Source organism: Aspergillus aculeatinus (assembly GCF_003184765.1).
Source record: "Aspergillus aculeatinus CBS 121060 unplaced genomic scaffold BO66scaffold_1, whole genome shotgun sequence".
In the NCBI taxonomy this organism is placed as follows: Eukaryota; Fungi; Ascomycota; class Eurotiomycetes; order Eurotiales; family Aspergillaceae; genus Aspergillus; species Aspergillus aculeatinus.
Window position 1 is genome coordinate 393142 of NW_020291470.1, and position 24395 is coordinate 417536.

Sequence of the window (24395 nt, forward strand, 5' to 3'; positions counted from 1 at the left end):
TTGATTATTGTTATGGTTGGTTATTGTTATTGTTACTTATTTTTTTCTTGTTTGTTGGTACAGAGCCGATTGTGGATTGTGTTTGATTGTTTGCCTGATTGTTCTGCCTCAGCTGCTTTCCTTCCTGCCTTTTCTGGTGTAACTACAGTACAGTATATTTTTTTTCTCCCACCGTGGACCTTTTTCTTTTTCTACTCCTTCATCTTGTTGTTGCCCTGCTGTGCCCACCACAGCAGAGTGGAAAAAGTGCCCCGAAAACCCACACTCTTTTGATTCTGATTTTTGATTCTGATTTGAATCGGTCCTTCTTGCTTTTCTTTTCTCTCCTTCTTCAGCAACAGCGGCTCCAGCTAGCTCTCAAACAGTGCCTGCCCCTAGTTCGTGGCTTCAAAACCACCGCCCGTTGCCCGTATTCCCGCTCACGTCCGAGTCATCACCGTTCGTGAACTTCGTGCTATCTTTAGTTCTAAAGAATAATGGACAGCACTGGTCTGGTTTACGTTTGAAACCAAGCTCCTCCGCTCCGTTCTCAATCTCCCTCCAGTGGTTCGATGAAATCTAATCATTGCGTTCTGTTTCACCACTGCTTCAAGAGCCCAAGCCCTCCGGGGGTGGGAATAAAGTCAAAACACGCCTGTCGGAATAGCTTGCCTTGTGCCGCAAGCCTGCACGCCTGCAAGATGCAATGGGCACAGGTCCCACCAAGTCCGACTCCGAGACCAGCCCGGAGTCCGGAGCCTACGCCCGGTTAAGGCTACTTCAACGCCAGGCTCTGGAGGGGTCTTACGTGTTGTGTATAAGCTCCGTTGCTCTACCCGTGGACATGATTCATGACAGCCATGCTCATTGACTAAGTAGGCAATAGAGCGGGCTTAAAACCGCCCGCAACAAATCATCGGTGGCCATCAGCTCTAGGCCTCCATCCCCCCCCCCCCCTCGTGCGCCCACACCCACTCGCGGGCATAGACAATCATGACACCCACGCGCTAAGCTCTCGGCCTCCGACCGTTGTCGGGGCTCGTCCGCCAGGGTAATCTAACAGACACGAGCAAATAAGGTTGACAGACGCTCTCACGAAAAGGGTCAGTCCGGCCTTTCCATTGTTGATGGGGTCACTGTGTACTCAGTACGGAGTAGCAAAAGCCAAGGGAAAGATGGTTTTATCATGGTCACCCTGTCTAGTGACCTCCCGGCGCAAGGACCCAGAGCGAAAGATTCCCCCGTGAGAGACCAGTCAGAGGAACAGAAAAAGGGGAAAATAGACGTGGACAAACGGTTGGACCTCGAAGCTAACCAGCCACTTTTTTTTTGTGCGGGCGGCACGATGCTTGCAGACCATATCCCGAAGGTTGCTGTATCCTTCTCAACCTATCTATCTATCAACCTATCTATCTATCGAGTGGATGTGGGTTAGGCGGTGGTTGAGTTCCCGCGCGCCTCCTGCCCCCAAAAGGGCTCCCCCCAAAGCCTTTTTCGGGATTATATACTCTCTAAGACTCCACCATCACTCATGAGAAGGCTCGGCCGGAACTCACCTGCCTAGTCATGATGATGGCCCACTAAACAACAAACTAGCCCTTCTTCCGCTAGTGGTTCAACTCACCCTGTTCAGGTGGATGTCTCGCACGACGACTGCTCTCATTCCTCCTCCGCTATTGGCGTTTCACTGGGTGGAGTTGCTGCGACGACCTACGATGGGCCTTGTTCTGACAGGGGGCAAATTCCCTGAGCGAGTTAGGAGCACACCAGCAACAGGTTTGACTCCCTTAACCCGAATCCACAGAGCCCAGAGGTCACTCAACCCACGTTCGTATCCAATAAGTTAACTTAAGATTATGTTAGGCCTACGTATGGATTGGGCTTGGATCTCCCCGCTTCTAGCTGATCAATCATCCAGAATGATGTCCAAACGCCGCCAGAAGCAAGCTGGGCGCCGATAACCCATCCAGGAAACCTCTTAGACTCTTTGTCTATTTTAATGTTTCATACTTGTACAGTATCTCCCGGCAGTTGACTCTAATTTCCTTCTCCACGACTGTCTGCCATGCCTTGGCAACCACCAGACGGGCCGGCGGAAGGCAAATCGTAGCCTCATCCTTCGACATCGCTGGCTCTGCTAGCTATGGCCGTTGTTCACACTGGGCCCCTCTGCAAACTAAGCTTGACTGGAATGCCGATCCGTCCGTCAAATGGGGGATTTATTTTCCCAGCCCACCTGCACCATCCTGTATTCGGGCTGTATGGAGTATCTCCGTGTCTCGTCGAAAATTCCCCAGTACCCTCTTATTTATTACTTTTTTTCCCTTTCCAGAACCTTACAACTACCGCCCATTCTGGCTGAACTGGCCTATATATCCTAGAATAAGTCGAGTCACTGCACGGGACTTTTACATGCAGCTGGAAGAAGTATCCCGGCATCGCCTCCACTTGTCTCTTCCCCATCTGTTTCTGCATCTCCAGTGACGGGGCTTGACGGTTTAACATCTTGGCCGTCTTGACCGTTTGCTTCCCATTATAGAGGCCTGTGGCTTGACTCTGTAGATTCGGTTGAGTCGGAACCAAATTTGAGGTGCAGCAGACGGATGCAGGGTTACTGGCAATTTCCGAAAAACTTGGTCTTCAACGTTTTCTTGATCTAGGTGAGTGCGTTATCGCTTATATATCCATCATGTTTACCCTGCCACTGGTTTGGTTCTTTCTCCTCATGTTGGCCAGACCGTGCGTCGCCTTCAGGTGTCCCGCTTTTCCCTTCAAATGCGTTCGGTTGCTTTCGATGAGGCCTCTTTATTTCCATCCATTTCCCGTGGGATGAACAAGTTCTTTGACTTGGCGCTTCGGTCACGTCAGTCCGTTTATTCAGCCTTTCCCTAACCTCGACTAGTACTGGAAAACTGCTTTGAACAACGCGATTCTGTTGTGACGAGACTGCGATCTCAGCTTGCGAGACTTTAGATGACGAGAGATATTGGCTGATGCTCAACCCACTGTCAACTTCGGAATCAAGCTCTTTTTATCACTGGTTTATTCTCGAATCCAAACTCCGTCCTACCAGCGAAAGGCCTCTTCTACTGGGACCGACTCCCTCGAACTCACCTCTTACCATTTTCTAAGCCGCGTTGAGCAGCCTGCCAGGGCTTTCAAGCTCTAGCGGCGCAGATGTATGTCCGCTACTCTGGCGGATCCGTATCGTGACTATGCGATTGAGTACTCTCAACATGCCACCTGCAAGCCCGAGCAACAGGAAAGCACGCTTGTTTATCACACGCCACAGCCGCACCTCCACCATCACAAACAGGCCGAACCCCCCTTCTCGCAACCGCATTCTCACAGCAGCGCAGCATTCTCACAGCATCATGCAAGCGCGACCGTCCTTCCAACGGCGACCCCTCAGCCATCAGTGCATGATATGCCACAGACCGTTGTCCTTGGCCATACGCCGATGCTCCCACGGCAACTTCCCGTCCAGTATCCCCCACCCAGCTTCGAAATCCCTCCACTCCACCGTGGCAAGAAACGGCCTCATTCAGAGACAGAAGGAGATGAAACAGACCATGGCCTTAGACCTCAGTTATCGGTCCTTCCCGCAGACGGGCCGGCCGAGCATGGTCACTCGCCGGAGATGCTCTTCTCTGTCCACGGGGCACCGTCCCAACCGCCTCCGATGCCAGGGCACGGCTTTGGGCACGCAGAGTCAGTTGGGCTGCCGCAACACCACCACCACCATCGCCTCCCGCCCCATGCGGCGCTACGGACCCCTGGGCGCCATGGTATGAATGTGGAAGCCTCGCCTATGCCGTCGGGTCCTCCGAGTGTTGTAGGCCAGCCCGGGATGCCTGAACCGGCTCCCCGGCCTCGAGGCCCCAAACTAAAGTTCACACCGGAGGAAGATGCTCTGTTAGTGGAATTAAAAGAAAACAAAAACCTAACTTGGAAGCAAATTGCGGACTTCTTTCCAGGCCGGACGAGTGGTACCTTACAGGTTCGATACTGCACCAAGTTGAAAGCGAAGGACGTCACCTGGAGCGATGAAATGGTAGGTCTCTTCTTATGCAAGGATACACTTCTGCGTATGTGAAGTGGTGGGCTAAGACAAATCAAAACAGGTCCAAAGACTGCAGCGTGCCCTTCAAGAATACGAGAACGATCGGTGGCGTATCATCGCAGGGAAGGTTGGCAATGGCTTCACACCAGCCGCTTGTCGCGAGAAAGCGACGCAACTTCAATGACTGTCATTTGAACATAATCTCACTACGTCCCATTACTCTGTCTAATGTCTCAAATAATGCGTTCATTTGTCACGTTCTTCCTCGATGTGCAGATACGTAGGAGCCGGTTGTGAGGTTCATGGCGTGGTCTGACACCAGAGGGGGGGTTAATGTACGGTACGGAGTAGATTGATTGATAGTGTATGATAAGTCGATTCTGCTGCAGAATGAGGGGCCCTGCGCCGGTCTCACTTTGCAGGCGCTAATGCTCACTAAAGCAGTGGCTCGTCTCGTGGCAGCGGCCATATTCGTCAGGCAGTAAGGCTAGGCCCTACGTTGACGCAAAGAGACCCCCCGCGCAAGCCCTGTAGCCCTAAGCCCTGAGTCCATGTCCCGATGAAGCTCATCTGCTCAAGTGGCTTCTGCGGCCGGCCGTTGTAACTCCGCAACCAATCATCCCACACGGCTGACTAAGTCCATACGACCACGGGCCGAAGCGGCTTCAAACTCACCTCAACCTCCAAACTCCCTCTCCTCCAAACGTCTCGCCTTGTCTGCCGTCATTGCATCACTATCCACCAGGACAATGTTCCTTCAACGCACAGCCTTCGCCCTCGCCAGGCGCACTCCCACCCGGGCCATTGCTGCTCGCCCCTTCTCCTCCTCTGTTACCCGTTGTACGTGACCCTCAGAGTCAGACCAAGACCGCCTTTTCAGCCCACCCCAGAGAGCATCGACCTGTGTCTGTGTGCTCCAATGGCGCCGACATCGGTCAATTCTATCTCGTACTGCATTCTCGGTATTGGTACATGCACTGACATTGGCTCTTCACCTCTAGTCGACCAGGCCAAGAAGTGGCAGGTCAGCAAGGAGGGCAAGATCCTGTCTTTCGAGGGTAGGTACCCGCACATCCTCATCGTCGCGCAGACGTCAATTGTTCGAGCCTGCTTCACTTGCACCATCTTCCCTGTGCTTCTTCCGCGAGCGGCAGGTGCAATTGAGGGGGTGAGGGCAACTGTCGAGCTTCCGCGCTGCAGGCACTTGGATTTTACGGATCGTATGATGTTTCCCCGGATCTGATGCTAATTGTGCGCTTTTCCTGTCCCACAGAGATCAAGACCGAGGAAGACCTTGTCCCCCCTGGTGCCAAGCCTGGTACCATTCCCACCGACATCGAGCATGCCACCGGTCTCGAGCGTCTCGAACTTACCGGAAAGATGCAGGGCATCGACATCTTCGACATGAGACCTCTGGATGCCTCCCGCAAGGGTACGTCGAATTTCTGGCCGCGGGATTTATGTCCACCGGACGTGGTGCCGGCTGTGGATGTAATCGATAATCGTTTCGGGTTCCTGACATAAGTGAACTGCAGGAACTCTTGAGAACCCCATCATCGTCAACGGTGCCGGTGATGAGCAGTACGCTGGTTGCACTGGTTTCCCCGCCGACTCTCACCAGGTCAACTGGCTCACCGTAAGCTTTCGCTGAATCCCGACTCAATTCATTGGACCTTGCTCGGATACTGACTGGCTAGGTCTCCCGTGACCGCCCTCTCGAGCGCTGCGGCGAGTGCGGCAACGTCGTCAAGCTGAACTACGTTGGTCCTGAGGAGGACCCCCACGCCCGTAAGTTATAGTGGCATTACATCATCGGTTGGGCACACTTGCTAACGAATGTCCCTCGCGGCTAGACGACCACCACGGCCACGACCACCACGGCCACCCTCCCCATGAGGAGCCCAAGACCTTCGCCGACTACGTCAAGCCTGAGTACTGGTACCGGTAAATATTTGACACTTCCACAATGGAGCGATTGTCTTTTATCTTGATCCATTCCCAGTAACGTGGGGATGGGTTCTTTGCAAATGGGTTCGATAAAAGGACAACTGTACGTGTACAAAGACAGGGCAGGGACGGAAAGGAAGAGCGGAAATCGAGAGAGGAGAGCTCAAGAGGGTCGTTCGGGAAAGACGAGAGAGATGTCACAGGAAATCGTCCGGATGGAGCTAGCAATTGGTCTTCTGTTTTCTTTAATATTTTTTGAGGAATGCTGTGTATGAGAAAACCCATGTGGCTTTTTTACTTTTTTTCACTCTACTTTTTCCCCCGACATACTCATAGGTGTCTTGTCCTCTCTCTCCCCTCTCGTTCTCGTTATTGTTTCCCGGCCCGACCTGTCTACCTCTGTATTTGTGGTTTGACCCCTTGTGCACCTATCTATCTCTTTCTGCTGGGTCTTCGTCTGTATTGTTGTTGTGTTGTTTTCAAGACTTCTGGTTTTGGTCTACCTTGTATGCCTGTAGAATAAGTTGGAGCTTTGGGGGAATTAGAGGATAGTTTGCTCCGCTGGCTATAAAAGAGAATTATGCCTTTCGGGACTAAACCCTTCCGAGCCCTAGGCTGCTGTCGGGGAGGGAGGTCGGTTTCTGGTCTGGTTATATCTGTGGAGTAGTATACGCTATCCGAGATGTCACACTGATCATTGATGTCATTGACCCTAGCTTGAGCTGGACCTGGAGCATATCACCGAAATGATGCATTCCACCTCATGAGGTATAAATGAATGCTGTTGCCCTACACAGTTTTAAGTTCTCTACCTGAGTTGACTGCGCCAGTGGTAAGAGATTATACCCATCCATCCCGTTTTGGCAAGAAAAGAGAAAACGAGCAACCAGACTCAACCACAATATCAATCGCGAAAAAAAAAAATTTTTTTCCACAATCGCACAAAGTGTATAACAAGAAAAGATCCCTCATCTCACTTTCTTACCAAGTCATAGCAAGCTTAGCCAGGAGGGAAAGGTGGGTGGGTGTCCTCCGGGGTGTGGCATCGGGGCGGTCAAGCCGCGGAGAGGATGAGATGCGTATGTAACTTATGGCATGATGTCCTCCAGTCCGCCCCGTACCCGTACAGCTAGCTAACTTAGCTAGTAACTTACGGAGTAGTCCAACGGTTCCCCTGCTTCCTTATCCTTGCCCTTGCCCTTGCCCTTATCCTGGTCCTGGTCCTGGTCCCCGGACCGGCGGGCCGGCTGCTCGCGGGAAACCTGTCACGGTCATTTGTCCGAAGTAGTGTACTACTGTAGGTTAACTTACTGCACCCTACAACTCCGGCGTACCAGGTTACATTTCTTTCTCATGTGTCGTGGTTATTCTCAATCTCCAGGATATACCGGTGCTAGAGCCAGGCTGTTCGGGTAGACTACCTATTCTGTCCAGTATGTCAGATTTATCTGATGAATGATGGCCCGGATGCAGTGGTGGACCGGATGCTTACGGCGGGGAGGGAGCTGAGCTGAGCTGAGCTGAGCTGAGTCTGCCAGGAGGTAGTGGGAAGTGTGCTCTTCCCGAATAGGCAAGAGACTCGGGATTCCACACTAGTCTGGTTTGATTCGTTTTCTACTCCCGGGTAGTTGTTGTAGATAACTACCTGAGCATGATTTCTATATGTGAGAGTAGATTAATCTTAGACTACCTTCTGGACTGCGGGGAGTGGACTAGAAAGATGTGAGGTGATCGTACGTATTCTTATCACTGGCTTTTTCTTGTTTCATTTGTTTATTTTAGCCTGGCGTGGGTGGGTTCAGGGTGCGTCGCGGGGGGTTTTTCCAGACAGGGCCCCGGGGGGAAGGTGGAACTGCCGATTGTGATGGGAATGGGTGTGGATGGGATGGCGGTTCATTCCGCCATCAGATCAGGGAAGATGGTGATCATCCTTCGGGCCAGTAATCTCTCTGTATTCCGTGGTGCAGGAGATTGTTCGGTGATTTCGTGAGTATGATCTGATTGACACAGGCACTGGCAGGGCAGATTGAGCTTGATAATGGATTGGTCAGCATCCCACCACGCACACTCCTGAGCTTGGACTCGTATCGGCGGCCGAAGCTGGGATTCTAGATCGACCAAGGTCATTGGGTTGTATGAATCGGGATGAGCTTGGTTGGGAATATGCGATGTGGCTTTGGTGGGGGATTTTGTGCTTCGGGTTGCACTCGATGGTGTTGTCATATGCACGGAGGACTTGACATGCGGCTCTTCAATGCTGCGTCCTTTATTGACTATTGTTGATGTTTTGAGCATCCCAATCCGAAATAGTGGCGTCTTATAACAATGCAATCAATCTTATGTGCTCGAATGAGCAATATTAGATAACTGCTATAGTCTAAACAAGACAATGAAGTCTGTGCTCCCCATACCATGCGTGCCATAACAAGCATCGTATTATACAATAGAATATAACTTTTATGGCTCGTCTTATATCACCCTGACGACCCCTTCGACTGACCTGACTCGCACCAAAAACATTTATACTTCAATCCAGCCCCCGCTCAGCACTCGCAGAGCGAATTCGGTGTTCAGAATGCTTCATCATGATCACCGACCGAAGTAACGCCGCTCGAGGTACCGAAGAGGAGGATACACCAGGCCTGTCCAGGAGAACGCGACATAGAGGCCCATCTAGTTCACACGTCAGTGGAGGAACACGGCAAGCGAGACCCAGAAACAACTTACATCAGCACCATACTCGCCCACCAAGCGCGCGATGGGTCCGATATACCACACCTGCGCCATGCACAGAATCGCTCCGGCCCAGCCAACCAGGAAGGCGATCAAAGCGGCGATGCCAACGGGCAGCTTAGACGGATCGTTCCAAGCGTACCAATTGTACCCGCTACGGAACCGGAAGATGAACTGTTCTTCCAGAATGATGACCACCCACATGACCACCCAATAGCCCATAAGAGCCAGGAAGTTGGTGAAGATATCAGAGAGGTTGCTTCGGCCGGCCAAGGCGCATACAGTGAAGATCACTGCTCCGAAGGTGTTCCAGAGCACTCGCGGAACCTTTTCCGCATAACGTCCGAGAATCTGGAAGTCGACTCCAGCCGAGTAGGAAGGAGCCACGGTGTTGGCGATCAAACCCAGCGCGACAACCACAGAGCAGAATTTGCCAAACCCACCCAGCGGGCTAAAGCCTTCGACAATGAGGGCTCCCGCACCGACGGAATATGCTTCGCTATATTTCGCATAGTTGGCGACACCCGATCCGAGGCCAGCACCGCAGATGATCGCCATGGTGAACGAACATGTCAGCCCCGCCAGAGAGAGAGAAGAAAGGGCCCATTTAGAGGTATTCTGGGGGTAGTAGACAAAGAAGTCCGCTGCAAGTGGCGTGTAGGTTATTGCGGAACTAACACAGAGGGAGAAGAACGACAATCTAGATTGCGAATGGTCAACTTGGAACAAGAGACTAAGTATCAAAGAAGTTACCTGTTTCCAGCAATTGTGCGAGCGTCCCCAGTGGACGAGGCCGAAAGGTCGAAATGTTTCGCGGAGACGCCAAACAATATAGAGACCACCACGAGCTGAGGAAGAAACGCAAAGCTAAAAGCAAGTTAGCGCCGGCTTGGATAAAACAAGGTGAAGCGTAGCGCACCGTTCGTAATAATGAAAGACTTGAATGCCAAACGTGGCAATGACCCAGGTGATGATAGCGATAATCACAATACCTTCCAGATTGTCAGTATAGTCACGTTAAGCGACTGTCAAATGGGACAACGCACCCACAGCAACCGACATGTTTCCATGTGGTGACACAGCAGATAAGATTTGGCCGCCCACCACCGAGTCGATCAGACAGTAACCAAGCATTTGAATCAGATTCAAGATGACAATCAGCTTGCTAGGCCACCAGCCCATAGAGTAGCGTCCGAATGCCTGGGGGCATGGAGATTAGCGGAAACGCTTGAGCAAATGCTTCATCTTTCACTCACCATAGTCCGAATACCAGATACTGGACCCCGAGTAGCCATCCATGCCGCGGGAATGCTACCAAGCAAAGCCCCGAAAACGGCGCAAAGCGCCGTATCCCGGAAGCTCAGACCATAGGTAGCAGGGCCCAGCATGCCGAGAGTGATATTGTTGGCTGCCAGATTGATAGAGACCCAGAGCAAAAACGACTGCAGGTACGCAACCCAGGTCAACTTGGTCATCCGCTCATCCTCCGGTACCCGTTCGATACCGCGAGCCTCGAAGTTGTACTCGACCAATTGCTGCTCGAATCTCTTGATATAGGAGGTCAAGCGCGTCGGCGCACGCGCCGTCCGATTGATATTTTCTTCGCCATTGTCCATAGAACGAGAGGTATCATAACCTGACTGGACGTTGGCGATGTCCTTTTCAGAGGAACGCCTCATGGCGGCGACTGGTTGTTCGGAAGACATGCTGTTGCGGTTGATCAGTACAAACCGGTCCAAAGAAGCGGGATTGATAATAGCGAGAAGCGCGCATGAGTCCTTTCGCTGGAATTATCCAGATCAAGTTCAACCGTATAATCTCAGAACGAACAACGTAGTTATCACACCTTTTCTGGGGCCCTCGCTCGCTAGCAGATGAAGTAACTAACCCTTCCCACACCGACAGAGAGCGAGCGCCCCAGATAGTCTGAGTAACGTACAGCTGTCGAACACCGGTCTTCATGCAGGCAGATTACTTAGATACCTTGATCGACAGACAAAACCACGCTACTCGTCTTCATGATAGCCGTCCCTTGCATATGGTTCTGCGAGAAGACGGGAGGCCTGTATGTACGGGGACGTTATGATTGCGATGGGGGGGAAGACTGTGGCGACCAGACCTGGTTCAACACGATCTCAATTGTGCGTCAGTCATACTGAATTCAACAGAGTTTTGTGGCAAACCATTATTTTGGGGGCGGGGGATTGGCAGCCAAAAGAAAAAGCGGCTTGATTGAACGCAATGAACAATTCCACTACTAACCTGAGCACTTATCACTGACGAATTGCGCAATGCACACTGGCAATGGCTTGTACTATAAGGCGAAAAAAGCCCGAGAGTGTGAGAGAAACACAGGACAGAAACAGAGAGGAGAGAACCCAGTGTTGTCAATGACTGCAATGTGAGCGAAAGGTGGAGCGGGTACAGTGAAAACCCCCAGATAGATTTTAACGGCGGCGGCGGGGTCTGGATCGAGTCATAGTCTCCTCATAGGTGGGTGGCTTTGTGGCCGCGGACTTGCCGCGGACTTGCCCGCCGCCGCCCCCCGATTTCGGATGACATTTCCTACCCGTGCGTTATACTATTCAGTGACCCAGTAGTACGCCGTTGCCTCTACTAATTACCCACTACGTATACTATACTAAGAATACAGGTGCATGTTATGCGGCTAATCCCCTCACCGACATCCAAGATCTGGGCCTCATGGGTAATGCCCCCAATCACATCCTGCTCATGTGGTAAGCTGTTTGTCTGCCACCTACCTTCTTGTTCGCTAGCGACCTGCAGGTTGCTCTGCAGAGCTTTCAAATGCAGGCACATCAGCATTGTCCTCTACCGTCTACTGTGTGACTCTTGCCCTCTACCCAAGTTTCCAGACCCATAAAGAAGTCTATTTAGAGTAACCGAGGACATACGCGACAGGGGTTCAAATTCACCAGCAATGTGTATCATCAAAAATGGAGACGACAGCCCTGGAAACAACTGAAGCCGCAAAGGAACGCGAGAATGTGAGAGGATGGAGGACTGACAAGTAAAAAGTAAGAAATGAACAAACGCAACCTAACGCCGACGACCCTTCGCCAAGAGCTTTGCATACTATGAAGAGAAACCGCTGTGTGGCAATATGAAAACACAGGCTTAGATCAGCTTAAGTCATATCCCATGCCTTAGATCGACCAGTGGGCAAGAATATGCAGATTGTCATCACGTCGTTATCTTTCGTAAACTCTAGAGGTCCTTGAAATGTTCTTTCGCATACTGTTCACAGGCCTATATCGGGAAATGTCAGTCGGTTGCGCTGGGGCTGGTCACTTTGAGAACTCGCCTTGGCTGGCTTCCCAACTTTCTGCCCGATTACTTTCCACTTGTTCGCCTCGTATTCTTTGATCGCATCGCGAAGCGCTACGGACTATAACCCATCATGTTAGTATCGATTCGGCGCGTAGACGGATGTCGTATGTTCTTACCTCATCTTCCGCAAATTCAGCGTAGTGCATGTCCTGCCACATTACTCAGAAACTCATTCTGACCTAGAGCGAGCTTCGGGTAGATGCCTACCTTATACCAATGCTTCTTAACACTTCCCTCGGTCCGAGTGGGGAAAGTCTGCGAAGCCCGAGAGCAACCAGGTTAGCACGCTTCAACGTGGTACAGAACCGATTGGTGCACCTTGGCAATTTCACTCCAGCTGCGGCCAGCATCGCGCATAGTCTTCAACCGCTGTTCCTCCTCGGCAGTCCAAGGAGTATTGGTTCTTCCTTTTTTCTTCGGTGCAGGCTCTGGTATCCCGGACCCCTGTTCATGCCCGGGCTCGCCTCCAGCTCCGGTCGCGCCTGAAGCTGGCATGGCCGCGGTGGTGCCTGCTTGGGGCGAAGCACGGCGTTTGCGCGGGTTCGGCGGAGGAATCTGAGTTTGGGGCATAGGAATGCCCTCGTATGAAGGCACTCGTGAGTAGGGATTGACTTGTTGCGGAGCTAACAGATGGGATGGTGCGTTGGCGGGGACGGAGGTCTTAATTCGTTTCGATGTTGGAGGAGACCTATTGTCATTAGAAGAGCCCGAGGGCGTCAGTGTCAGAGACGTGACTAATACATGAAAGGGGAAAAAAAGAAAAATTAACAAGTACGCGGAAGTCGCAAGAAGCGAGGATACAGGGCTGAAGTAGATAAGAAGCCGAATGAGGATGATGGAAGTAATGGTAAGGATAATCTGAGCAATAATAACAAAAAAAAACAAGAAATAATAACGACCCCAATAATAATAAAACAAATGACGGAAAGAGCCAGTCGATTTGTGAATCAGCAGATAAGGACAGGCAAAAGCCCCAGGTGAATAGGAAAAACAAAAACATAAGGCAAGAATAAAAAGCACATGACCGGGGTTGGGGGATGGTTCATCAAAGGTATATATGGACAGAGAGCAACCCTGGAGCTTTTTTTCGCAGCCCTAAGACTAGCTTTGCTGGGGCTTGGGAGGACGAAGGGTAACTTACGACATGGTTGAGGATATGCAGTTCTCCCAATCACGCTCCGTTGATTCATCTGTAAGTACACACGCTTAGGAGATTAGCAAATCTGCTATTCAAGGAACGCTCCGTGTAGATCGTCCTGTCATGTCTAGGGAAGCGAGCGCCTGGTTACACCAAAGTGACGATGACACCAGTGCATCATACGGCATGGTAGTAGCGCCGTAGGAAGGGAGGCTGGACGTCAGGAGTGAAGGGGAGAGTCGACAAAAATGTTACATGCATGTGTGGAAGTGGTCGGCAGCGAGGGACCTGGAGATGGCGCACGAATCTGAGTAAGAAGGAGAGCAACACGAGGAGAGAATAGAAGAAAGAAGGGGGAAGTGAAAACTAGATAGAGGGAGGGAGGGAAAGAGGGGAGAAAGGGCAAGTCAAGGGCAAAAAGAAAACAAATATAAACAGGTTTAGGCACAATCACAAGTAGACCTCTCGAGCATCTTAGGATACATAGGCTGGAAATAGTACGGAGGAATACTGGAGTTGCGATGATAAGACGTTCTGGTCAGGACAAGTGGAGATGGAGACCAACACAGAGTGCAAAGAAAGGCTTACTGGTCGAAGTTCATGATTCGAAAACTTTCGGGGTTTTTCTGACAGGTAGACACGAAGTAGCAGTCTCGTTGCTTGGAGGTCGACTAAGTGACGGATTGAGGCCGATCAGGAGAGTAGTAGTAGTAGGCAGGCAGGTAAGTAAGAAGTAGTGAGGAGGATAATGAGAGTAGTATAGTAGTAGATGTTGGTCGACAATCAATCGGAATACTAGGCCGGTGGGCAGTCGCTAGGGAAGGGTAGTCAGTAGTCAGTAGTCAGTAGTCAGGATGATCGTCGTCGTTCTGATCGTTGGCGTAGGAGAAATGATCAGCAAGTAAATAAGCAGGCAAGATCGAGTCGATTCGAGGCCAAAGATACATACATGCCTTTACATTTAGCGGTTTGCAGGAGGGAGGAGTGCCGGTACGCGGATTGGAAGGTAAGGTATACTAAGGAAACATTCGGGTGAGGAGATGGAGGGAGGGAGGGAGAAGAGAGGGAGGATTTGTTTTCCTCGCCGTGAGCTAAAAGAAGAAAAATAGAAACGAGACGAACCTGCAGAGAGAAAAGGAATGGTAAGAAAAGAAGTGCAGGAGAAAGACCAGCAACTGCGAAAGTGCAAGGCGAAAGAAGACGAATCAACGGCAAGTGACTGACTGACTGACTGACTGACAAGACAAGACAAGACTGACTACTGCTGAGGGGAGATCCGATTCCACTCCATGGCCAAGCAGCTTCCATTTCACCAATCCCGCGAGCTCCGACTCGTGTTTGCTTTTTCTTCTCCTAAGCAAGCGTGGATAAAGTCAATGATTACCTCCCCTACTCACTCACTCACTCACTCACTCACGTTCTACCTGGCAATTGATAGTTCACCAAGAAGACGGATAGGAGATGGTTATTGCACACCGTTGCATGGTCTCATTATGCCAAAAGAAGTAATTCCCCTCCTATCCCGCTTTAAGCCAGTCTTAGATCGAGTGGTTTCGCTTTGACAAAAACAGTGTAGCGTACAGATCCCGAGCCCCATTGCCAGCAGCAATTTCCCCTCTTTGATCGGTCGAAATTCCGAATGAATTTTCTAAAAAGAACGGCAGAGACTCTACGCCCCGTTATGACCTCTGGAGGGGGAGGGGAGGGGGAGGGGAGGGAAAAGGATGACAGAGGAGGAGGGGTGGTGCGTCTGGCCTTTGACGCCTACCTACTCATCCTTGTACTCATACACAAGGCACCTACCTATACTACTTCGAGTTCCTCTCCGTTTGTTCCGTTCTCTCTCACCAACCGACTACGTTGTATCCCGCGCATGTCATTCCACAGTATCTATTTTCTTCAGACGACCACTTTGGGTTGTTGCGGCCATACCATTATCGAAGCTCAATTCCAGCGCATCCATCAGCCACAAATCGCACCTTCGAATCCTGTCTTCCAACAAACAAGACAGGGAGCGATGATGCTGGTGGCGGCGACATACGTTCCATACGTTCCATATAGCCCGCCATCTCGGTTGTTCTCGCCAGGTTAACCTGGCGTCGCTGCAGTGTCCAGGTAGGTCAAGCGGGTGGACAAGGCCAGTGAGGGAGCGGGGTCTGGACTACCTGGTATCTGGTGACCGTGAGCAAGACTACAACTTGAAACGAACATTTTTTGGTATGCAATCATTGACCTTGGCACACCAGAGAAAAAAGAATCCAAAAAAGCAAATCTCGAAGGCTCAAGGATGATGAATTCTAGTGTCGACGTGGGCTCCAGCCTCTCCCTCCTCCTTCCCAATCAGATGCTCCTGACGGGATACGCTGGGAGCGGGGTAAGAATCCCTGAACTCCCACTAGGGCTCCCGTGTTTCCAATGATCCGTCCTCCGTCTCGGTTGCTTCCATCCAATCTTGGTCCTGGCGGTCTTTTCGCTGTCCCGCGTATTCTAGACATGGTCTGGACATTTCTAAATGCAAGGTTCGCCGCTGCTGCGATCTGGAACTTTCACCTTGCTAAAGAAGTAGGCCGGTGCCCGCCCGAGTCCGCAATGCTGCATCTCCAGGTTTTCAAGGTATGCATCTTATCTACGCCCGCCCAGTTGGCTCCCTCCTAGGCGGGTTTAAAAGATCTACGGTAGGTCCGGACGTGAACCGTTATTTGACCCCCTGCGAGTTCTTATTGAGTATCGTCCTACCGAGGGTGTTGGCAGTCAGGCAACTTGGCTTGGGCTTATTGCTATCACGTCCATGGCGGAACTTATAAGATGAGGCGCTGTGCAGAAAATGTTTCTGGACGGCTGAATACGACCATGAGCGAGGGGTTTCTACAACTTAACAATGCTTTGGGTTCGCTGGAGAACTCATGCATCTGGAGGAGTAATATCAACGATTTACGGCGATTTAGTCGAAAGTTATCGCTCATATACAACTTTCCCATCGCAGCTGATAGCATGTGCAGAACATATCGGATACAGTGACATGGATCGGAGCAGAATAGAATTGATCATTTCTGTCACATGTATAAATCAACCTATTCGCTTGGAGGACCGCATGTCAAATGCATGAAACTGATATTCTGACCAAGCGCTCACTGTATTTATCCCTTTCCCAGACATCGAGATCACTACGTACGCCGAACTCAGTCCTCTAGGAGGAAGCTCGTCTGTTACTCATAAGTTCAGGTCCAAAAGCTATTTCTATTGGGAGCACTAAGCCTCCCATGCGTCTGTGGTTTAACTCACGCTCACATGTGCTGGTGGTTGAGCATTGGCTACACAATACAAGAACATGTCTTGTATTTAGTTCGGTCTAGCTCCCCATTAATACCCCCATGAGCTTCCAGCGTGCATTAAATCATGAGATCACGTGTTTAAAATCGAAGCAACCATTGTACAATTCATATAGAACGGACTCGCATATGAGTCTGTGGAAGTCGCAATACCAGAATGTCATCTGTTCCTCCAAGTAGGGAAGACTCCTTGGACTCACGACAAAAAATTACATTTCCCGCCGACAGAAATATACTGCCTGAATGGTTGAGGCTCATCCCATTCAATATTCGAAACCAATGAGCTTCATAACAGATCCATGCGTCTTTGGGTTGGCCATCAATGAACCTCGCGGTTGTTCATTGATTCAAAGCTTGTAAGCATATCTTGAAACAATCGCCTAAGATACCCAAGCAGGCTGAAAAGGAGCTAGTGGTATGTCTCGCATGCCTTGGGAGCTGGTCTCAGAAGAAGCGGTGACAGGCTTGATGATACGTCAATCCCATTGACACAAACAATAATGGCAGCAGGAGCCGACTAAGAGATGATAGTAGGGTATTTAAGAACAGCAGCACGAGGAATACATATAGAAATCTTTTGTCTCCGTTTACCCAGCACATACGCCTCAGAACCGCCTTCCAGCATGGATAAGAACATAATCCGATAATTGTGAAGCTATACTGGAGCGATAGGTAAATGCTGACGTCATACGCCTGACAGGTAGCTGCTCGATCACGTGCTGGACACGCGGCCACGGGAACATCCCCAGCTTCTTGCGGCGCCTTGAGGTGGATCCCGCTGTGACGGTGAACGGAGCTTCCCCCTTCGTTGAGACCAGATAAGACGGAACCATCGCTGAGCTTCACAACGACCACTTTTACCATCTCTATTGTTTCTAGCTATATATAGCCCCGTTTCCAAGGGTCCTGTTGCATCTGTCCTCTTATTATACCCAGGTTGCCTGGTGCACCTCTCTCATATCTATCCACAACATAATCCGGGACGACAACCCATATACCCCCGACCGGGCCTTGCTGATAAACGAAGCACGGTCCACAGTTAGTCACACTGTCTTTCGGTGACCTGCTCGATAGCCTCAGCGGTGACAGTTGAGGCTTGTGAGGTATCTCGGACTGTGAAGCTGGACGCCTAACCCTACTGGCCAGCTTTTATATACAAAAGCAATCATGGTGAACATCAACATGAACCTGTTCCGTGCCTTGGGCGACTTCTCCCACCTCGGGTCGAAATGCGTCCTGATATGGGCCATACATCGGAACAAGAGCGCTGAAGGTAAGTACGGCGTGACATGAGGCTAGACCATCCATGATGCTAACAAACTGTACTACAATGCAGGTGTTTCGCTCCTTACACAGATGCTCTATGCCTTGGTCTTCGTCACTCGATACCTTGACCTCTTTCGAAAAGAGGCCTGGGGATCTTTCTATCTTGTTTTCTTCAAGATTTTCTATACTATAACGTCGTTCTATGTCATCTTCTTGATGATGAAAGTCTTCCCTCGCACACGGGAGAAGGAGAGAGCATGGAAAATGGGCTTGATCTCTGTTGGTCTGTCGCTTGTCCTGGCTCCTATCTCCCTTGCCATATTCAAGGAGTACAAATCTGGTCGGTGGTTCACTGAGGTAAGCTGAATCGTGGATGTTCTATCTGTGAGTGTCACAGTACTGACAGAATGTGTCTTGCAATGAGTAGACATGCTGGGCTTTCTCTATAATCCTTGAATCTGTCTGTGTCCTCCCCCAATTGCTCCTCTTGCGCCAGACCACCGTCCCGACTGTCATCGACTCGTACTACCTGCTTATGCTGGGATCATACCGAGCATTCTACATTCTGAACTGGCTTGTGCGCGGACTGGGCGCCGAGGGCTTCTGGGAGCCGATTGCCGACATTTTCGGACTTGTTCAGACCGCTTTTTACATCGACTTTGCTTGGGTCTACTACTCTCGCCAGCGTGTGAAGCTTCGTAACGGAGGGGTGGTTGACTCGGACGACTTCCGCCACAGCTGGCTTGTTAGCAAGGTGCTCAATTTCAGACAGCGCAGGGTGGCGGATGAGGAGCAGATTTTGAATGATGATGACTTTGAAGAAGAGAGGGTCAATGGGGAGAGGCCAAAGAACAACCGATGGGGCGCAAGAGGGATTTCGGTCTCCGCCGATGACACATTGGAGGATCAACGGCCTCGAACTCATGGCTCGAGCCATGATAACAGCCTAGAAGGGTTCTCGGATGATGAGGAAGATGACGTCCCGGTTTATCAAGCGAATAAGACCTCTTCTGGGGCCACTGGGAGCGGAGTTTGAATTGATTGGTTTTTTCTGGGCCATATATAGATTTCTCTGGTGCAGATCTACGTCTCTGCTTACTCTCTCTTGGGTGCAATTTGGTCTCTCGACCCTGCCTGCATGTCATCCTATCTCCAAAGCGAACTGTTCATCATCTTTAGTGTCCCTTTCACGTCAACTAATTTCCGCGATTCCAAATCCTTCTAGAAAGCGCAGTAGTGTCGAGCGACGACCGATCATCTATACCTTGTTGGGACTAGAACATTCTCAGGATCAGCATTCGAATGTTCACAGTATGGCAGTATGCTATTGCAGGATTGGGATGAAGTCATCCGAGACGGGCTTCGACGTGGGGATGAAACAGGTTTTAACAGACGGACCCAATGTTTCAGACTTGATCTCCAAAGCACATTGCTGCGCCTGGCCATAGCCACGGCTAGGTGTTTGAGGATCTGTGCATCGATGCAGCAAATGGGCGAAAAGTGTTACAAAGTTGCGAGAGGGGTATTACGTGTATGGACATCGCAAGCAGAGACTATGGGGAGGGGGCCGATTTGTTTTCTCTCCCTTCGGGTTTGAAGGGCAAAAAACGCCTAGGGAACAACCTTGCATTACTCGGCATAGCCGGGGTGTGGCCTGTCATCATCATGAGGGGGGGGGGGGGGGGGTTAAACCTTCTCCGTCAGATCCCCATGGAGCAAAAATAGAATCCTTTAGTGTTTAGCGGACATGGCCGTTCATCCTTTGAAGCGCGGAAATGATGAAGTGGGATACTACTTAAACGACACTATGCTTGAAAAGGGAAAGCGATGGGGAGTTCGTGACATCACGTGTGCATCACGGGGTTTCCGATCGGTTGACAGGCAGAGCGACGATCTTCCCTTGACCACATGGCGACTTGTGCGATCCATGCGATGGTCGCAATCATGATACACCGGACACAACCCCCTCCATAGGGCCAAATGCAAGGGTGCCAGCTTGCCAGGAAAACACACACCCGGGAAATTGACGGGACGAGATTGCCGTGCGCCTTTCCAGAAGAATGTGATGGCTTCCCTAGCTTGCCAGATACATTACAGTAAACAGTTGCTCTTTTCAACTGACATCCCCAGTGCGGGATCCGCGCCGAACGAACGAACGAACGGCTTGATGTCGGCGATGGATGATGGACAGATACCCCGATAGCAATCTCGCGAGGAGGCTGTCCCCTTCGCTTCTGGCGCGTAATCGCCCGTTTTTCCCTAAGACACGTGGCTTGGATAGGATGCAGACAGCCGCTCGAATTGAGTATGCGAACGGTCACGTCTTGAGCCTTAATCTCTGGATGATACTCCCTCCCCCTCCAAAACAGCCGTGTCTCGACGAGGCCGGATGGATGCGTCTCAGGGAACAAGAAAAGAGATGAAAAGAGGCCATGCTTCAAAACAAACTTTCCATCCATTTATTTCAGGGCCGGCAGCGAGACCGACTTTGGTGGTCAGCCTTTTGCTTTTCTTTTTTCTCTTCTTTTTTGTTTTTTTTTTTTTTGTCTTTTCCACGTTTTCCTTAACGAGCTTTCCGTAAGGCGAAGTCGAAGATCGCAGAAGCATGCCTGAGTATGACAAGCCTGGCCAGCCTGGGTTTAGTTCCGACCCATTTTGATCCACCAGGATTTACAGCCGCAATCACGACGAAGCGCTTAATGGCCTAACCCTGCCCGTAGGATCCCTGCCCCAAAGGAGTTTTGACTCTGTTCCTTGATAGTATTTTTTTCCTGTGGTTTCGCTTGACCGTATTATCCCAGAGCTTTCCGAACAGGATTTAGCTGCGTCTACTAGGCAAGCACGAGGATCCTGGCTGATGACTTTCGGTCCTTGGGGCTACCTTTAGCAGCCTCTCAATTCGTCCCGTCTACTTCGCTCTCCACATTTCGTAGCCGCTACAGGACCTGCGATGCGTTCATCTGCCCGTCGGCCCTTTGACAATAATGGCTGCTTTCTCTCTAGTATTCTAGCATACTTTCTCAATGTCCATCTTGGGCTTAGAGAACAAATCATGATTTGAAATTGTCCATTCTGTCTGCTCTTTTGGGACAGTTCTGCATCGATGGCGGTGTCCCATCTACGTACTAATCAGCTCAAGCGCTAACCTATGGGCTACCATTTGATATGGCGATTAAGCGGCTTTGCAACAACGTCAATCCACGCTCGTTTCAGACTGACATAATTCTACGATCCCTAACCCGGAGATCCAGGACATCGGCACTAAGATCGCAGTAGCAGATGCTGCCTTGCTCTTGAGTAACGGTGGGTGGGCCTGGGGATGTAAGTCTGAGCCCCCCGAGGGTTTTTGGGGGCTGGATTGTCTCCGTTCTCATGTCGTGAGCAACCATGAGTGATTATCCTTTCCATTTTTCTCCCCTTTCAGAGCATGGCACTGTTCTATCAGAAATGATCAGGCGCTTAAAGGCAGGCCCATCGTCGACCTTACACCTCCCGCCAGGAACAATTTTGTGCGGCACAGCAATAGTGGGCGGTACTTACTATGGTCATCAAAGCTCGTTGAGTCCGTTGATATACCAAAAAAAAGCTTCAAGCTTCTGGCCCTGCCTCGCGAGGCATTTCGAACTTTCTTTCACATTTCTTTATCTTATTTTATTTTGTTATTTTACAAATACATGAACACGCGAAGACTATCATCGATACGCCCTTTCATACCTTCTCCGCTTTCAACCAGGCGACTACAGTTTCTTATACTATAATCTTTCCATCTTGAGAGGTGTGGATTAACCTCGGATCATCTTTTTCATTGCTATTGGCGGCCTGACAGCCTATTTATCTTGTTGGACCTTGCCACCGCTCCCCAGCTAGACTCATATCCTTCCTTCCCTGTTTCAATCACTGTTCGATACAATCATTCACCATTCCGTCCTTCAACAACGAAGAGCCTCCACTGGCTTCCATCATGTACCCACAAACCCCACTCGGCTACTCGGGGCCGATGACCTTCAGTCATGGTGGTGTCAACCCCGGGGAGGTGATTGAGGACCTCTATGCAGTGATGCAGCCGCAGTGGAGCGGATTGGAAGCTGTATGTTGCATAGTCAACCAATCTCCACAGACGAGCCACTTGAAGCTGACCAGCTCTGAGTCGATGCAGTCGCCTTATGGAGGAATCAACCATCCATATACTACAACTACAGCTTTCCCCACCGGCTCCATCCTCACCCCTATCAGCCTCCCCGACAGCTCTTTCAGGCCGAGTCCGGTACTCAGTCATCATTCGCAAGAGTTCCAATACAATATCAGCGATAATATTCCATCTCAAGGGCTAGGTATCACGGCTCCCTTTCCGAGCAACTTCCCTCGCACTGTGACTGCGGGCCTCGGACATACTATAGATCAGCTCGAATATGGTCTAGGCGAGGTGGATCACTCGCCCCGGACCCCGCCAGCAAAGAGGGCCAGGCGCGGGCCCAAGCAGGCCGCCACGCCTCGGGAGGCCCCCGTAACGATACTGCCCAACCCCGAAGGTCTCCAGCGACTGGAACAGGAGCGAAGACAAGGGGCAGCCGATGCCCAGCAGCAACAGCGGCCTCGAGCCCCCGGAAGGGGCCGCAGGGACCCGCAGGCGGAGGAGGAAGACGCATTCGTGGAGAGACTGCGGGAACAGAACCTCGCATGGAAGGTCATCCGCGAAATGTTCCGGGAGAAGTTCCATAAGGATGCATCCGAGGCGCGGCTGCAGATGCGCATGCTACGGCGGCGCAAGGAGCGCCTGGCCCGGTGGGGTGAGAACGATGTGAGTACGTGCTCCGTCCGCAGGCCTAAAATTGCCAACTAATCATTAACGGCGAAGTCATTCAGATCCGCCTACTCATCCGGGCTCGGGATTATTGGGAGCACGAGAAGTATAATGTGATTGCACAAAAGGTAAGGAGCATCGAATCCACCAGCTAGAAAGAGGCTTTTACGAGATGCTGACTATGTCTCTCTGATCTCAGATGAGGGAGCTTGGTTCCGGGCAGTACACTCCACAGCAGTGCGAAGCGCAGCTGCGTTATCTTGATGCGCAGAACCGGGATCGGAGTGTCCTGGCTGCGCGACCACGAATATCTGAGCCTTTGCAGACACGACGACGAGTCTGGCCTCGTTCATCGTCTCAGAGCCTGGCCGGTGAGACCAGAAAATGATTGTTTTTGTTATGAATGCATCGGTGGGTTCCAGAAGCATGTTGAGGCGCATTATGGCTTGGTTGGAGCTTTTTTGTTTTTGTTTTGTTTTTTTTTTTTTTTGCCTTTCTTAATTCCTCTGGGCTAATGATACGCCGGGCTGGACTACGTTCGACGATTTGCATGGTAGTTAGCGTTTTCTTGTATTTGTCACGCCCCAATTTTGTTGGTTTTCTCTTTGTTCATCTTCATATAACTATACCCTGTGACCGAACGAGTACGAAATGAGATATATGAAACGATAATATATCAAAACTTACAACATGAAGTATGTACAGTCAACTTGCAATCTATTTTAACCCGCCAAGGATATCCATTCCGAAGATCGTGTAACTCATCCCTCAACAAGACGATCAGCATGCGAACGAACCAATGGGCGTGTTTCTCTCGACTATCCCCTTCTTATCCGTCATAAAATGAAGAAACAAAGAAACGATATAGTAAGCCAAGCGTGACACAAACAAGAACAATTTAAAATAGACTTTGGCGCAGTCATTTTCTTTTTCGCAACGGTTGCCGATCTAGCCTCGGGAGTCCGTCCACGAGTTGATACATAACTTACAGCCCGCAGTGCCGCAGCAAGCAGCAGCAAACAGCAGCAGCAGCAGCAGCAGCGCCTCCTCGCCAATAGTTAACCGCCGCCAGCCCCAAGCCACCGCCAGCAACCTTGAACCCACCACTACTAGCTTGACTCGACCACGAGGGACGCCGTCCACCGTACACCGTACTGTACATATTTCGTCTCTTGCTTATGCTTAGCCTAGTTTAACTCGTTTGCATCGCTTTCTCCATCTGACATCTTTGGTTCCGACCCTGTCCTGCCCTGTCCTGCCCTGCCCTGCAGTACGACCGCTGCACCGCACCGGCATTTTGCTTTTGGGTTTAATTATAACCCTCGCGATCGGTGCACAGCACCAGCCTTACGCATGCCGTTACTGCTATAACTACTCGGTGATATTCTCAACATCTATCTATGTTTAGTATCGTATCCAAAGCAAGCTGGATCGAGAGAGGCACAGCATCTTTTTCCCGCGCATCCAAATGTCATCCATCCCGACTCAGACTCACCAGAAAGACTAGGCTACGAGCAATATACTGACTATCACAACCCTCTTCCCAACTCAACCCAAATTGAACTCCATCCTTAAAACCTAAAATCAACCCGTAGATCAAAAACGCCACCTTTTTTTTGATAGGTATTCTCAGCCGCACACAACCCCCAGACTGGGGAAGAAAAAAGCAAACAAGGGCTACGTACGTATCGCGTTCAGTGATGGATGTGGATGTGGATGTGTATCAAACTCTACTCCAAATTCTTGAAGTGGGAGATAGCCGCTACGGGCTGTATACATGCCTATGGC

At 50.7% G+C, this 24395-nt stretch overlaps 7 protein-coding genes across 7 annotated transcripts; 5 read left to right on the forward strand and 2 right to left on the reverse strand.

The window, feature by feature from the left end:
- The first annotated feature begins 1515 nt into the window (after positions 1 to 1515).
- On the forward strand, positions 1516 to 2031 carry BO66DRAFT_3209 (uncharacterized protein). The gene is made up of 2 exons (XM_025643690.1): positions 1516 to 1755; positions 1843 to 2031. Exons 1-2 carry the CDS (start codon positions 1617 to 1619, stop codon positions 1938 to 1940), a joined length of 237 nt encoding a protein of 78 aa, XP_025509057.1. The 5' UTR covers positions 1516 to 1616; the 3' UTR covers positions 1941 to 2031.
- Positions 2032 to 2789: 758 nt separating this feature from the next.
- BO66DRAFT_3217 (MYB DNA-binding domain protein) lies at positions 2790 to 4261 on the forward strand. The gene is made up of 2 exons (XM_025643730.1): positions 2790 to 4033; positions 4104 to 4261. The coding sequence occupies exons 1-2, from the start codon at positions 3161 to 3163 to the stop codon at positions 4224 to 4226; spliced, it is 996 nt and encodes a 331-aa protein (XP_025509058.1). The 5' UTR covers positions 2790 to 3160; the 3' UTR covers positions 4227 to 4261.
- Positions 4262 to 4791: 530 nt separating this feature from the next.
- cox5b (cytochrome c oxidase subunit IV) lies at positions 4792 to 5990 on the forward strand (the record flags this gene model as incomplete). Its single annotated transcript, XM_025643328.1, has 6 exons — positions 4792 to 4882; positions 5044 to 5100; positions 5316 to 5474; positions 5578 to 5678; positions 5740 to 5830; positions 5896 to 5990. 6 exons carry the CDS (start codon positions 4792 to 4794, stop codon positions 5988 to 5990), a joined length of 594 nt encoding a protein of 197 aa, XP_025509059.1.
- A 2369-nt stretch (positions 5991 to 8359) lies between these two features.
- On the reverse strand, positions 8360 to 10837 carry BO66DRAFT_387182 (purine-cytosine permease family protein). The gene is made up of 7 exons (XM_025646238.1): positions 10706 to 10837; positions 9979 to 10429; positions 9769 to 9922; positions 9642 to 9714; positions 9476 to 9589; positions 8717 to 9422; positions 8360 to 8662 (listed from the first exon to the last, which is right to left on the reverse strand). The coding sequence occupies exons 2-7, from the start codon at positions 10426 to 10428 to the stop codon at positions 8579 to 8581; spliced, it is 1581 nt and encodes a 526-aa protein (XP_025509060.1). The 5' UTR covers position 10429; positions 10706 to 10837; the 3' UTR covers positions 8360 to 8578.
- A 770-nt stretch (positions 10838 to 11607) lies between these two features.
- On the reverse strand, positions 11608 to 12761 carry BO66DRAFT_387184 (SANT/Myb-like DNA-binding domain-containing protein). The gene is made up of 5 exons (XM_025646239.1): positions 12392 to 12761; positions 12281 to 12328; positions 12190 to 12222; positions 12048 to 12131; positions 11608 to 11992 (listed from the first exon to the last, which is right to left on the reverse strand). Exons 1-5 carry the CDS (start codon positions 12641 to 12643, stop codon positions 11951 to 11953), a joined length of 459 nt encoding a protein of 152 aa, XP_025509061.1. The 5' UTR covers positions 12644 to 12761; the 3' UTR covers positions 11608 to 11950.
- A 4494-nt stretch (positions 12762 to 17255) lies between these two features.
- On the forward strand, positions 17256 to 19077 carry BO66DRAFT_362853 (ER lumen protein-retaining receptor). Its single transcript, XM_025645087.1, has 3 exons — positions 17256 to 17813; positions 17877 to 18163; positions 18234 to 19077. The coding sequence occupies exons 1-3, from the start codon at positions 17708 to 17710 to the stop codon at positions 18840 to 18842; spliced, it is 1002 nt and encodes a 333-aa protein (XP_025509062.1). The 5' UTR covers positions 17256 to 17707; the 3' UTR covers positions 18843 to 19077.
- Positions 19078 to 21767: 2690 nt separating this feature from the next.
- On the forward strand, positions 21768 to 22995 carry BO66DRAFT_396881 (uncharacterized protein; the record flags this gene model as incomplete). The annotated part of the gene is made up of 4 exons (XM_025648567.1): positions 21768 to 21893; positions 21924 to 22604; positions 22670 to 22735; positions 22807 to 22995. The coding sequence occupies 4 exons, from the start codon at positions 21768 to 21770 to the stop codon at positions 22993 to 22995; spliced, it is 1062 nt and encodes a 353-aa protein (XP_025509063.1).
- Positions 22996 to 24395: the final 1400 nt, after the last annotated feature.

Excerpts from the sequence above, each read along its gene's own strand:
- BO66DRAFT_3217 (XM_025643730.1), top strand. The coding sequence starts at position 3,161 with ATGTCCGCTACTCTGGCGGATCCGTATCGTGACTATGCGATTGAGTAC. Across the intron at positions 4,034-4,103 it reads TCACCTGGAGCGATGAAATG|GTCCAAAGACTGCAGCGTGC; the intron begins GTAGGTCTCTTC and ends AAATCAAAACAG.
- BO66DRAFT_387182 (XM_025646238.1), bottom strand. The coding sequence starts at position 10,428 with ATGTCTTCCGAACAACCAGTCGCCGCCATGAGGCGTTCCTCTGAAAAG. Across the intron at positions 9,590-9,641 it reads GTCTTTCATTATTACGAACG|CTTTGCGTTTCTTCCTCAGC; the intron begins GTGCGCTACGCT and ends ACTTGCTTTTAG. Across the intron at positions 8,663-8,716 it reads TGGGCGAGTATGGTGCTGAT|ATGGGCCTCTATGTCGCGTT; the intron begins GTAAGTTGTTTC and ends CGTGTGAACTAG.
- BO66DRAFT_362853 (XM_025645087.1), top strand. The coding sequence starts at position 17,708 with ATGGTGAACATCAACATGAACCTGTTCCGTGCCTTGGGCGACTTCTCC. Across the intron at positions 17,814-17,876 it reads TCGGAACAAGAGCGCTGAAG|GTGTTTCGCTCCTTACACAG; the intron begins GTAAGTACGGCG and ends ACTACAATGCAG. Across the intron at positions 18,164-18,233 it reads CTGGTCGGTGGTTCACTGAG|ACATGCTGGGCTTTCTCTAT; the intron begins GTAAGCTGAATC and ends TGCAATGAGTAG.
- BO66DRAFT_3209 (XM_025643690.1), top strand. The coding sequence starts at position 1,617 with ATGTCTCGCACGACGACTGCTCTCATTCCTCCTCCGCTATTGGCGTTT. Across the intron at positions 1,756-1,842 it reads TAGGAGCACACCAGCAACAG|GCCTACGTATGGATTGGGCT; the intron begins GTTTGACTCCCT and ends AGATTATGTTAG.
- BO66DRAFT_387184 (XM_025646239.1), bottom strand. The coding sequence starts at position 12,643 with ATGCCCCAAACTCAGATTCCTCCGCCGAACCCGCGCAAACGCCGTGCT. Across the intron at positions 12,223-12,280 it reads TTAAGAAGCATTGGTATAAG|GACATGCACTACGCTGAATT; the intron begins GTAGGCATCTAC and ends GTAATGTGGCAG. Across the intron at positions 11,993-12,047 it reads AAGTTGGGAAGCCAGCCAAG|GCCTGTGAACAGTATGCGAA; the intron begins GCGAGTTCTCAA and ends TTCCCGATATAG.